At 32.6% G+C, this 14,985-nt stretch overlaps 2 protein-coding genes across 2 annotated transcripts; both read right to left on the bottom strand.

The window, feature by feature from the left end:
* Nucleotides 1-880: 880 nt before the first annotated feature.
* On the bottom strand, nucleotides 881-6,506 carry LOC122593343 (reticulon-like protein B11). Its single transcript, XM_043765738.1, has 6 exons — nucleotides 6,381-6,506; nucleotides 5,998-6,178; nucleotides 4,707-4,848; nucleotides 4,536-4,605; nucleotides 4,259-4,441; nucleotides 881-1,251 (listed from the first exon to the last, which is right to left on the bottom strand). Exons 1-5 carry the CDS (start codon nucleotides 6,430-6,432, stop codon nucleotides 4,281-4,283), a joined length of 606 nt encoding a protein of 201 aa, XP_043621673.1. The 5' UTR covers nucleotides 6,433-6,506; the 3' UTR covers nucleotides 881-1,251; nucleotides 4,259-4,280.
* A 4,411-nt stretch (nucleotides 6,507-10,917) lies between these two features.
* LOC122591854 (protein NRT1/ PTR FAMILY 5.5-like) lies at nucleotides 10,918-14,478 on the bottom strand. The gene is made up of 4 exons (XM_043764082.1): nucleotides 14,424-14,478; nucleotides 12,601-12,818; nucleotides 11,971-12,494; nucleotides 10,918-11,878 (listed from the first exon to the last, which is right to left on the bottom strand). The coding sequence occupies exons 1-4, from the start codon at nucleotides 14,476-14,478 to the stop codon at nucleotides 10,918-10,920; spliced, it is 1,758 nt and encodes a 585-aa protein (XP_043620017.1).
* Between the last annotated feature and the right edge of the window lie 507 nt (nucleotides 14,479-14,985).

Genomic DNA, 14,985 nt, shown 5'->3' with positions numbered 1-14,985 from the left:
TTACTCTAAAGTAGCCCAAGTGTCAAAAATTGAACTTTGGTTTTCTCTTCAAGAAAAAACTATATATTATAATGTGTAGAATAATTTATAATGAACATATTACCTTTCACTTGAAAAAGGATTGTGATATAAGATAAGTTTTCAAAATATTGTATTTGGTTAATGCAATTTTATTCAACTTTAATCAAATGTATGTACACTTTTTTACACTTAAATAGCGTAAAAGTATTTCAAAAACATAAGTTGTCCTAGTAATTATATAATACAATATTAACATTGAAAACTATTTTTTTTTTATAAAATTGTATATACTCCCAAGACATTCTGAAAATCAATACTTTTGAAGAGGTATTATATTTTTGAATTTTCAAATTTAGAATGAAGCTCCGTAAATTCAAATGAAGCATATGGTAACGGTAAAATTCATAATTTAATGTTTTTTAACCTTTGGTTTGTCTTATTAGTAAGTTTATATTACATGTCTTATTACTAAGTGTATCTAGCTATAAAGTTGTATGATAAAAGTAATCTATCTAGTGGTTCACTAGAAAACATGTAATCATGAAATCCATATCCCACGTTGCTTTAAATTGTGTTTGTGCTGTATTTTTATTTCAAAATTATTAGCGAGTACAACACATGAAACACGTGTACAAAGACGCATTAACTATCGACATTGACACATTAGATATCCAAATACAGTTTTATTATGTTAATCACAATCTGTTAAAACTATTTTTCTTGTTCACTTTTGTTTCCAGTTTCAGTGTTACTTGCCAAAAATAAAGAATAAAAAGATTTTTACTTGCCAAAAATAAAGAATAAAAAGATTTGCAACAAGTAATATAGGTGATTGAGTGATTCCATGCAAGCAGTTCGGTGATTGAATAAAAGTGTATATTAATCTTTTCATGATGTTGTTAGATCTTATAATGATGAGCAACTAAATCATCATACCCCAAAAACTCAATTTGTTAACAAATGCAAGCCAAAACAAAATTACTAAAAAGTATTTCAACCAAAAACTGAAGGTATCTTCGATGCTTCTGACACCCACAAAAAAGATCATGATATGTTGAATTCACAAATTTTTCACACCCTCGATAACTAGCACCACTACAAACCGCTCGAGATTGCAGCAACCAAAACATATCAAGTAGTTGGGGCAAGAGCACTCAAATTAACAGCAATTCTGCTAGACGTGTTTACCATGATATTAGGCATAGATCTCAAGCAGCTATAGCAACAAACCTGTAAATGTATTATGTTAAAGAATTTGTTAGTAAAATATTTCAAAGAACCAACTCACCAAGCACTGTTTACCGTGGTTATGACTAAAGGAAGCAAGCAAACTGAACACAAATGAAAATCGCATCTCATGAAACGCATATGTTGTATGATCCTATCAATGCAATGATCATAAAGACCGGTAGAAAACACCGCAAATAGAAAATTTTGGTGTTTAAAATGTAAAAATATTCATATTTGTTTCAGATTTGGAAAGGTATATGGATTGACATTCAAAAGTCAAAACTGAAAACTTAACAGACTTGGTTGCAAATATTCCAAAGTCAAACCAAATGTTATGTATAAATTAACCATAGCTTTGCCAAGATAATAGAAAGATGGTTAGTGTTTACTTATGCAGTGCTATAACAAGGTTCTGTATCATAGTTCAACTTCCTACTATTATCTTAACGAACATTGGCTGTGTGGCTTATAAAACCAAAATATGATTATTGTTGTCCGTCTAACTGTATGGGTCCATGAAACTGGAGCAGATAACAATAATAGAGGTGAAATACATTAACGGTTGCAATTTAGCCATTTACTTATGGATGGATCGATCTGGTCAGAGTTTTATCTCTAGCAAATCATATAAGCAAAATCAAAGAAAATGGGTTGAAATGAAAGTCGCCCAAAGTGATTTTTAATGCTTAGGACTTCCCAAGTCACTTTATTCAAATATTAGATTACCAGTTTACCACTGTGATAGTATAGATTCGTGCCCATAGCTTCTTTTGAACAAACAGAAAAGTGCTGGTAGGTCAACCTGACCCACCCACTTTGCTATACTTTTTACACATTACGATGGTTAACAATGCAAATTTTAGAGGTGCCAAGTATGCAAAGATTGAAACTTCATATATGGCAAAACAGAAGGATGGACATGAAGTGCCACCGACAAAACTGCAATTTCACCCGAGTACATACAATAATAGAGAAGCTATGGTACCTACCATCATGAACTATTTTACACATTATAAGCAATAAAAACAACAATAGAGAAACTAAAAGACACGAACAATCTAGTTATAGTATCCACTGGTCCCAACTAGTCTGGCTTTTAAGGATCTTTGGATTACTGCGGTAACTATCGCAAGTACGCCAAGGCTGAGAACATTATGCCAAAACTTATTTCAACCAACTGGTAGACTTGGTACATATGATAGTGGCGTGACGCCGTGACCATATTGGTTAAAATACCAGAGTTGATAGGTTTAGTAAAAAGAGTACTAGGATACACTACCCACTTTGACACAACTAACATTTATACAAAAACAATGCATGTGCTACAGGACTCTAAACCACTGACAACTCAACTCCATAGAAATGTTAATCCCTTAAATGGTGGCCCAGCTAAATTGGGCCAATATGATGCAAATTAATAATATGACGTTTTCTTTTGCTACATACAGTCTTCTAAACGAGCAACATTCATACTACAAGTCTACAAGCATTTAGTATCTCTCTATCCATTTATAAGATCTTAATTAAATATCCACCATATCTTCATCGGAACCAGGAAGTAGGTATCTATCTAAGCAGTTAATTAATCTGATAGCCAAACGTGTTTTATAACCACAGGAAGACTGCTTTATTTTTTCAGCGTATGCTTATAAACCAAAGCACATAAGTAGCTGTAAAGAATAAGAATGCAAGAGAAGGTGTTTAGAAGTTTAGATTCGCTTATACAGCATAAATATGTAATAATCAGACAAACAGTTTGGGCGTTCAATAATTCTGATTAGTCAATGATTAATAAGTAACTTGACCATACAGGATATTCTTGCAAAGACTGGTAACTTCGAATTTATAAATTATGATGGTTTTGTTCGTTCTCACTTAAGGTAAATATTGGTCCACAAAATATTATTTATAACAGTTTAAAATATGCCAAAGATAATCCCAACAACTATATTCTTATCTTAAAAAAAAATTTATATAACTTATACTATCTTAAGCTATAAAACACAGCCTTAAAACCACCAAACACAATTATTTTAAAATAATTAGATTGATAGATCATGGTCACACACTTATGGAGACAACTAAAGTTCTAAACCTTACTAATGTCTGTTTGTATATGTGTTGTAGTGGCTTTTACCAAACCGCTTGCTCACAAACTTTGGTGTATCACTTTCTGTTTACATAAAAAGTCAGGCAGTCAGCTGATATTGTCCTGTGAACAGATTAAAATAGGTATTGGATCTACCCTAGTTTATTCTTGCTTTTAAGTTTTAACTTTTGGATTTGTATTTTATTTTTTGATTTGGTTTTTATGTTGCTGTGAGATCCAAAACTACCAGAAGAAAACTGAACTTTGATCAGAAAGCTTAATAACCTGAGAGGCTTTGTGCCCTTGCGCAAGACTTTATAGACGGTTCAAGAACCACTCATAATATATGTGAGTTTCTAGCAGCAAAAACGATTTACATGCTGTGTGAGTTTCTAGCAGCAAAAACGATTTACATGCTTTAAAACCTTTTCTTTCTTTTAAACTCAACTACTTTGTATAAGTTTGGAGTCTCTCATGAGTCATGAATACTTGACTAAGAACTGTCTAATATTATGCAATGTGGTTCTTAATATCTATTTTCTTAGAGTCAGTCTTGGCATTAAACAGTGAGGTGGACCTTGTGGGGTTGTTTGAACTTTGAAGCACCAACATATATGCAATTCGTTATATGGCATGGAAGGCTTGATTGATGATGTGGTTTGTTCATAAACTGTTGATGGTAATAGTGGTCTAGTGAAATTGACAGCTCAGTTAACTTCAATTGATTAGTTTAGTTTGAATGGGTATCCGATGTCATATCATATATGTTGTTGTTCGTACAAATTACCCTAGTTTAATTTTCATATAAATTCAACAGATTAATATTGTGAACTAATAAAGGGTAAGGACAAGTATGCACATTCAGAAACATGTTTATCATGGAACATCCCTGGTGTGGATAGCACAAAGGGATCTTACCTTGTTAAAATGTACACATTGGCTACTGAGTCTTCGGCTTGTGTAGTGATGGGATCATTCGTAAAATGGCATCAGCTTGCTTGGATACTGAATGGGTGATCTTGTGTAGTACAGTTAACTTTTCATCCACTTGTGTCTGGAACTTGTCGTACAAGAATGGTAATGATAAACTCAGAAGTACCCCTGAATTGAAATCAAGAATTACGAAATGTCATATAAAGTATTACACTTCAATAACATTTTTCGAGAATAAAAGGAAAAATAGTATTAAGCTCACCAATATATAGCAACGTAAGGAAGTTAAAGAAGCTACCAATATAAGAAATCAGCCATAAGCTTGAGACAACCTGATGGATCAATAACGTATTAGGTAATTCTATGTATAATCAAATCTTTGCAAGCGGGAAACAAAACTGTTAAGAAACAAGATAAAGTTATGAGGTCATACGGAAATCAAAGCTTTGACGTTTCCATTAACTGCAATTTCATGTGCAAGTGAAAAAGCATGGTTTATCCAAACTTGCATCTCTTCAGCAGCGATAAGAACTGATTCCTCCGAAATGTCCAATTCAGGAATTGGAGGCAGAGGTCTACATTCAGGTACACGTACTTGTATATATTATTTCTAATGTACATCTAATTTACTTAAACAAACAATACCCAAACACATAACTTCTGCCAAAAAGACCCTGGTAATTCTAGAATGAAAGGGATACCGTAGCCACTACTCAAATAGTCAAATAGATACCATTTTGCTGAATCAGTACGAGCTCATTTAGTGTAAGATCACAGGGTTTTCCAAGTTTATACTCCGAAATACATATATGCAAAAAGTTATAAAGATGGGATTTATCAATACAAGTCTTAGCAACCAACCTCCAGTACAAATAACAAAATATGAACAACAACTAATTAAAGCATTGATTTATGTGAACCTTTGATATAGGGAAGTGATATTCATACCACATAATTTGATAAATTTACCACTGTTATGCATTACATACTTGTATAGTATGCTATAAAACATGTACAGTGTGGTAAATGCATCAAAACTTGTGGTACGATTATCACTTCCCTTTGATATATATACAGAGTTATAGACATTAGGGGCCTTATTTTGAGAACCAATTTCATTACAAGAACCATGAAAAGTCTTAAAAGATGTATTTGATCACATGTTTTTAAAGTTCATTCACATGTCAAACTTTATAAAAATGTATGATGCAGAAGAAATGTTTTTCCAAAACCTTATATATAGCCATTTTTATAACTTTTCACATGTGAATAAACTTTTAAAACATATGATCCAATACAAAATTTAGGTATTCTCACGGTTCTTGAAAAAAAAAGGTTCATAAAATAAGAAAAGTCTACTTATATATAGATACATATCATAGCAACATAATTTCACAAGCGTTTAGTTTTTTCAATGTGCTCATAAACATTCTCCAACTCTGGTAATTTAGTTCTATACTACTCCATACAAAGCATTTATCTCGTACACCATCCCAATTTTAACATTGTATAGATCTCATCCCTCCATTGTGTATCCTTCTAACCGAACACCCTCTTACTTCATTGAGCTGCTACAATGCTAGTCATTTCAAATACATTTTTAAAAGTACTTCGCTTTACATTACAAACGAACCCGATTTTCAACACTACAAATACCTTAATCCTAAAATGCCGATCTATGATTAATATTGAAATTCAATTAATGATGAAAGGAGAAGCTTTACCTATTAAGAAGGGAAGCAGATTTAGCCCAAAAGAAGAGAATAGTGACCAAAAGCAGAAGATTATTGGCAACGAAAGCCAAAATATTATAACCGCCTCTTTCGAATAAAAACCAAAAAATGGTGCTACTAATTAACACAACTCCACCTCCATATACATTCTTCCATAACAATATATCAGCCACTGCATTCACACATATAAATATAATTGTCACGATCTCAATCTAGTTGTTGTATCACAATAATAATAATATTAAATTTTTATCGGATTAAGATGGATTACAATTTTGGATAAATATATATGTGAAATGTATAGAGATAGACAGATATATACAGATATAGATATATATTGATGTAGATGTATATATAGATATAGAGAGAGAGACCTGGACCGCCACCGAGAGCGTCATGTACACAAATCCGGCCAAAATCGCCCATTGAGATTTTGATATTTCGATAGATTTGCAGAGAAGAAGAAAAAAATTAAAACCAGAGAATGTGGGAGAGAGATACTAGAGGGGGGTAATTTGTAAATACGTCAACAAACTAACCTAACCCAAATACCCTACACAAAACGGGTACCGCTGCACCCGAACTTGAAATCCAAAAATGAAAAAGCTTGAGAAAGTCGAACTATCAAAACCAAAAAAAAAAAAAAAAAAAACCATTGCTTTGATTTTTGTAGTCTAAACCAAAAACAGATCCGTTTGGGTTTCAATTTCTTAAAAAAAAAATCGATTAAAACAGAATCGAAACGAACTAAATATATTTTAATTTTATTCTTATTTATAGAAGTAGGTAAGTAACGCCCAATGTCGTCTTCTATGGGTTTTGGGTCCCAATACCTCCACAGTGTATGGAGAGGTTAAGATGTAGACAGTCTTACTCCTACCATGACGGTATAGAGAGACTGCTTCCAGGTTCTATCTAAAGATATAAAAGGACCTCCGGTCTTGCAAGGGGTGAGGATAAAACCCATGACCTCTGTCTCCAGAGGCAAGTGTGTTAACCACTTGATCCAACCTTGCTGCTTTTTATTCTTATTTATATCATATAATATTTACATTTACATTTATCTATACAATTGTTATTTTAAAATCTCTATGCATTTATTCTTTTTAATTTTTTCAACTAAAATAATTGATAAAACCAAAATACTCATTTTTTTTGTTAAGAAGATCTCAACGTTTTATTTAAAATCAAAAGTCAAGATTTAATTATTAAATTTGAACTTTAACCTTTAATTTTATAATTTAAGGGTCAAGCTCGTCTAAACTTATCCCTCAAGGGGAACTCTACCACTTTTTTTTTTTTTCGGATTTGAAGTAATTTAGGGCATTTAGTAAAGGTGTCGTGCGGCTAGCTAAGCAACGACATTTTGCCAATTAATTATCTATGGGAAATAGTGAAGTGATCATGCTTGTTTAAAAAAATATATATATACTAGATATTTTACCTCGTCCAATGCCCGGCTAGTTAAAAAGGTTATTTTATGCATTAATAAATAGCTATTCTATATGCTTATTATGTTGAAATTGATTATGTTATAGTTAATGGTTAATTCATGGATTACTCTGGTCATCTTTTGTCTTTTCTGACATGTCGATATCACAGTCACTAAACCTACTATAGCGATTACACACCAACATTTAACCTAAGATATTTTGATATCATCAACAAATCAAACGTAAATCGATAATGTAACATGATATCTATATATTCATCAAACGAAATAATATATACAAAGTAAAAAAACTAAACATGACAAAAATTTAGTCATATAAAATACACATAAATACAATACGAATAAGTAAAAAACTAATAAGATAAATAAGAGAAAGTCATTATAGTTTTTGCTTTCAGTTATGCTGAAAAGATGGAGAAAAAACCTTATGTAGTGACGGGAAAAAATAATCTTAAACACAATTAGGAAATAAAGTATTTTATCTCCAACAATCAAAAAATTCATTCGTAAAACTCAAAATAACTACTATTATCATTATAAAATAGACATTTTTTGTGGCTAGAATAACCAATTTTGGTTAAGGTTTCGGCCAAGAGAACGAAGGAAAAACAACAAAATTGTTTGGTTGTGTATAACTTAATAATATTTTTAAATAAATTTTAAAATTTGATATAGTCTTCAAAGTTGTATATATTTTAATAAATAATATTATTTATGTCAAATATCATTGCCAAATTAATAGATGTATTGGACGTCTTGTTATATCTTAATATGGCTTTTGAGTTTTTTTTTTTTCTAATTTTGTGTATATAGTTTTGATTTAATATTTTATGTTATATTTAATAAATTAATTTACATGGTTTGAGAATAAATAGAGGTTATAAAATAAATATTGTAAAAAAAGTATGGAGATACCACGTAGGATACAATCCTATGTGGCAATATTTAAAGTTTAGCTTTAGGTTGAAAGAAGGGCTTAAAATGCTAGGATTTTTACTGTGTTAATATATATATATATATATATATATATAGATTGGTATACGGTAGAAGAATAACTTTATAAATTAAAAACCAATTGAAAAATACTTCATGATTATGATAAATTAACAACGAAGAAAACTGTGAAACATAATATATGTATAGATAGATTATTATAAAGGGCTATGTAATTTGAGGTGTACGTGTTAAACGTAATATATATAATTTGATTATGAAGTGTATATAGTAATAGAAAATGAAAAAAAAAAAAAAGGTAATAAAATATCATGGATTATGAGTCATGAATTATGACGTATTTATAGTTAAAATAAAAAAATTTAAAAAATGTCATGCAATGTTAGTCGTGATTTTTTATATATGTTTGATTTATATAAATATAAATTATAAATTATATATATATATGCTTTTTCTATATGCCATATTTAAAATATATGTATAATTATATTATATTATTTAATGAAAATCTATTAGTGTGAAAAAAATATGGAGGTGCCACGTAGGATAAATCCTATGTGGCATGTTTAGATATAATTTTAATTTGAGATGGATGACTTTAAAAAGTCAGGATAACTATTGTTTTATTATGTATATAGATATAGATATAGATATAATTTTGATTTCACCCAATAGTCCTACATTTCATACACAATTAACCCGCTTTTAGTATAAATGTAAAATATCATAGAAAGAAATCCATTTTTTTTCAGAACATGAATCGACTATATATATTTAGTTTTGATATCGTAATAAACGACATTACAAGTACAAATTATATATTGGTAGATGTTTAAAGAAATTCTCCCATCATCATGCATCGTCAACAGTTCAACACCAATATCGGCACCGGCACCGACTCCGGCTTCAGATTCATTACTCTCCATTTAAACTACTTCATCTTCATCGTCACTCTTGTACTTGTAGAAAATTAGAAATTATGTGGTTCATATGCGATTTTTTAGGGTAATGGGGGAACCTAGCCCCGGTATCATAATTGGATACCCATCGACTCACCCCGTATGAGTCATATGATGCCGGTAAAATACCTTTATCCTAATCCCCACATGATATGGGCACTTCGAATGATCAAACCCACGTATTTAAACATCACATATATGTTTAGGCTTCATTGGTAACATGATACCTTAAAAGAATTATTTTTGTGCCCAACGGAGATCGAACGACCTTAAGGTCACGATTTTTTTTAAATAATTATTAAGGAAAACAGAAAATCTTGTTATCTAACTTATACAGTATACAACTTATTCGCATAGTTTTCCAAATACTTTTGAGTTTAGATATGGAAAAGTACTTAATTGATATGTTCTCATGTTCTTCAAAAATAAAAACGGAAAATTAGAAAAGGTTTCCGATGAACTAAACACACCGAGCTTTTGAGCTAGCATTTTTAGAAAACCTCCCATCCGTTGTAATATAATTTTGATTTCAACCATTAGTCTTACATTTTATTAGATAATTAGTGAAATGTTGAAAAATTAAATTTTCGTGAAAACTAGAAAATTGACCAAAATTGATCTGAATCTAACATAATGTGTTTTAAGTGTATTTTGTAATCTAAAAACACATAGTGTTAAGTTTAAAATCATAGTGTGAATTTGATAACGCGTGCAAATCAAAAATTGTTCAAGCACTATGATATGAACGTAACACAATGTATTTTTTATAAAAGAAATTAAAAACACGTTGTGTTAAATTCAGATCACAATAATTTGGCCAGTTTTATAGTTTTTACGACAATTATAGTTTTAAATGATCACAACCCTAGATAATTAACCCACTGTTTCTACATAGAATATCATGTCATATACTGTACAATACTTTTGTACAATACTTTCGAGACATCCACTTTTTTCAACAGAAATCAACTAAAAAATATATTAACCGGATATTTAATTTAATATTGTGCTGGTAAAAAAAATTACAAATAGTATGTTCAAATTGCTTCAAGCATCTCGACTCGGGTCTTTCCTACGGTTCAGACTAAACATGTTGGACGATACTAACTATGGAGCACAACGCCCGTCCGCGGAGGCATTCTGGTAGGAAGGACGACCACCACTCTACATAAGAGGTCCGACAGATAAAGCTCAAAATCCGTTTGGTTGTAAAAGATATTTTCTAATTTTCCTTTTTAATTTTTTAGAAAATGAAAGAGGTTTTTATTTTTTAGAAAACAAATAAAAATTTTGAAACACATTCTAATTAGAAAACTAAAAAACATGTTAGAGATGTGAGGGGATAGGGAGGGGTGAAATGGAAAATGGAAAACATAAAAAATATGTTTTCAAGTTTTCTATGAAAAAATGGAAAACATTTTTTTTTCTTGGAAAACATTTTTAGAAAACAATTAGTAGAACGCGTTTTCTGTTTTTCATGTTTTCTTAAAAAACAAAAATGAAAAACAAGGGTGTTTTCTACAACCAAATGTGCTCTTAGCTTCCTTAGCCTTTTTTCTGCTGTCCCATCATGTCATCATCAATTTGAATACCAGCAACCACTTCGGCTTGGGGTTTGGCTTCGGCTTCGGGTGCTACCCCGGCCCCGGCCTCGGGTTCATCCCCCACCCCGGCCTCTGGTTCATCCCCGGCCCCGGCCTCGGGTTCAGCTTCAGGAAGAGGACTCTCGTGATTGTTAAAACAGGCAACAACGACGTAGAGAACAAGATTAACTGCACTGATTGCCGCCAATGTCCAATAATATCGATCCAAGCGGCTTTTATTTAAAGAATGTTGAAACCAGTTGGGATTGTTGTTCCTCTCACTCACCTTCCCAACAACATAGACCAATAATACACTAGCAATGGTTCCTAATCCCATCACAGAATCTTTGAAATAAATCATATATCGGAGAAACTCAGGAAGTTGATACTGAACGAAAAATGTAAAACTGAAATCTGTGATCGCATCAGCACCTGCAAGAAGAGCAAACTGTGGAAGCAGAGAAAATACACTCATTGGAATTTTGTCGTTCGGCTTGTCTAGTAACCCATGATCCTTAACAGCATGTAGCCTTTGGGTTTCCACTATTGCAGCAGTAATGCAACATAATACAGACAATATAATACCCACGCCAATCCCAATCGGCGGTGCATAACGTTTTGAGAAACATAATGCGAAGCAAAAAGTATATATCATTCGAAATATATCGCCAAAGATTGTATAGAAGAGAAGAAAGATTGGAATCCGGACCTCTATGCTTCCAAGTTTAAGGTCCATGTGATTAGCTTGCTGGATAAAATAAGTGGCTTTTAACGATGAAACTATTCCAATCACAATGAATGTCAGACACACTGGAACCAGACTAATAGCAATCTTGGTGTCTTCTACTTCACGCACGGTACAAAGCGTCCAACTTCTTGACATTGCCTGATCAGGATACTTAGTAGCAGCCTTGTCTAAGAACCTGTATATATACTAGTATAACAAATCCGATCGGTGTGTTGTTGAATATTGCATGAGCTAATTTAATTAAAGATAAAAAATGATATAATTAACCTGAGGCTGCTGGTGGGAGAAGTATCATCTTCATTGTAGGTCTCTGTAAAGTTTTTACTTTGAACTTGTTGAAGATATTTACTGGCAGTAGCTACGAATACTCTAAGAGCAGTCTTAAAAGGGTTCCCCCCTGGCTTATTACGTTTGTATGATCCAATCAAGAAGAACCCAGTTACTGCCAAGGAACATATAGCTGGAATCCCAAATTGTTTTGACCACGGTTTTACATATATGAGTGCAACAAGTCCGACTAAAACTGCTAATGAAATTGTTTGCATATACAGAAACATAAATTTCACTCCATGGAAGTACTTAAATCCTGCTGTTTCATTATCGTTGTCGTCACTTCTTTTTTGTGCATCTACAAAGAGTGGTAACGAGGCTTCATGACCAGCCAGTCCAACTGATATCAATGATAAGGCAGTAAAGAACAGGACTTTTTGTGTGTGGCCAATGCAGTCCTCCTTGTATTCGTTACATGAACCAAAGAAAACTGGCGTTGACAAGGCCAGTAATCCTAATCCCTGCACAAAAATTTACATTTGAATTTACTATTTTTTCTACATTGTAGATCGAAAGAAATTGTTATACACAAGAACCAAACAACAGATGGAACCACTATATACTTACAATACTGTAGGCGATGTTAGAGAGCATAAGCATATAGTAGTAAGAGCCAGTGAAGGTATCAGCAAAGCAGGCAAAGACAACGGTCAAAGTTGGCGTGATTCCATTCCATATGTTTATGATACCAGCAGCATGTGTTACGCTTAAATTCCACACATTATTTAAGTAGATGATTATCACAAACAACGTATATGATGCTGGAATTTTTATAAACATCAGTGCTGCATTTTAAAAAAGGATAACTGTCAAAAAAAAAAAAAATCCATTATACATAAGAATAGAAGGTAAATAGCTAGCAATGGCGGAGCAAAAAAGTTTAGACGTACCTCAGGTAGCGGAACAGTTTATAAGATATTAACGAGTGTATAAAATAAGCCAGTAACTTTAAACTGAGCTAAGGTGAGTGTTTGGATATAAGTGTATGTTTTGTTGGTTGACCAATTAACTTTGAACTGAACTGATAAAAAAGAAATCCATTATACATAAGAATAGAAGGTAAATAGCTAGCAATGGCGGAGCAAAAAAGTTTAGACGTACCTCAGGTAGCCGAACAGTTTACAAGATATTAACGAGTATATAAAATAAGCCAGTAACTTTAAATTGAGCTAAGGTGAGTGTTTGGCTATCTCCAATGCTAAGGACGCCCTTAGGCGTCCTTAAGCTGCTACATCATATCCTTACAAATCCTTATACATTCTTATAAATCCTTCAAATCCTATAATTTTATCTCCAACCATACAAACATCCTTACATATCCTTACATAACCTTTTTACCTCCCACTAAAACCAAAAATATATTAGGTAAGGACAAGTAAGGGCATCCTTCAAAATATCCTTAGTTTTGGACAAGCTTCAACGGCAAAGAGGATATCCAAGGGCACCTACGGACACCCCATTGGAGATAGCCTAAGAACACTACTCGTACTAGAATTACAAAGTTGTATAGACATTATTATGGTTTCAGTATGCACGTGTTTGACGAATACATAAAAATTAATACTACCAAATATAACATACGCAGTAAGTACTGTCAGCAGGTAGTTGACAAATCCAGGTAAAAATCGTTGAGAGGCGGTGAAGTGGATTTTGAGATACTTGAAGTTAATTAATTACTACTGAGGTGGGTCTAGTGTATGTTGGAGATCAAGGAAAAGTGGGAAACACGTACGTGGATGTGATTGGTTATGTGGATTCAGACTATGCAAAAGACCTTTATAAAGTTAAGTCAATAACCGGGTACATGTTCACACTACAACACATAGTGATCGTCATTGTCAACAACGGAATCTTAGTATGTTGCACTTACTGAATCCATATATAAAAGAAAGTTTGTGGCTGAAAGGACTCGTATTGAAGTTGGGGGTGGAGTTGAGATGAGTAGCAATAAATTGTAATAATCAAGGGGCAATTCAACTATCAAAGAACCACGTATTTTATGAGAAGACGAAGCATATCAATGTAAGACTACATTTCATTAGAGAGATCATGAAGTCTAAGGAAGTGGGGGTAGTGAAAGTTGGTACTGAAGATAATGCTACGAACTATTTGACAAAGATGGCGCCGGGGTCAAAGTTTTTGTATTGTTTGAAGATGTTTGGTATTGGAGTCGGCTAAAGCTGCATGGAATTTGTTAATAAGGCAGAGATGGTTGGAATTATTATTTAACAAATTGAGTTAGAACAAGGATTTTTAGTTTTTTTATATATATTGGTAAGTCACTATCCTAGCCTATATATATAAATAGAGGTAGACTTAGTTGTTTATTGATCCCAAAGTTCATACGAATTATACTTGTTCAGCAAAGAGTTATGGTTGTAACCAATCACCTGTCACTCTAATAAACGTTAACGGGCCTGCTTTCATGAGTACACCTGCACACATATGTTTAAATCCAATAAGTATCTTTACATTGCTATACTATAGATAAGGAAAAACATGGGGACGGCACAATGAATGGAAAAAAAAAAACATTCAAATAGCTGCTACCATTATGTCATCCCCTTATAGATAAAGGAAATTAAATTAATAATTGATTTAGCAATTATAAGGAAGAAAAACCATCTACAAACAAGCAAGGTCACGTATAGGCCCTATAACTATCTTTAAGAACTGCAGTGCTTATGAGGTGTTAAAGAGCAAATGGGCCGGAAGTATATGTTAGCTGTTATGTGGAATGAAAGCATTGTGTACATCAGTTTTTTTTTTCTAAGACACGCCCAAGAACTACCTGATACCCTCATCTTCACCTCATCCTTAACATTCATACACATACACCCATGTCCTAGCGACCTAGCCCCACTTACCTTCGTCCAACTCTTTCGAAATATAGAAAAGCAATGACACAACGAGAATGGTGATGAGGTTGTGCCAATCATGATGGGCATGATG

The sequence above is a fragment of the Erigeron canadensis genome, chromosome 3, assembly GCF_010389155.1.
Source record: "Erigeron canadensis isolate Cc75 chromosome 3, C_canadensis_v1, whole genome shotgun sequence".
Taxonomy (NCBI): Eukaryota; Viridiplantae; Streptophyta; class Magnoliopsida; order Asterales; family Asteraceae; genus Erigeron; species Erigeron canadensis.
The sequence above is the reverse complement of the archived record's forward strand: the minus strand, read 5'-3'. Positions and strand labels throughout refer to the sequence as shown.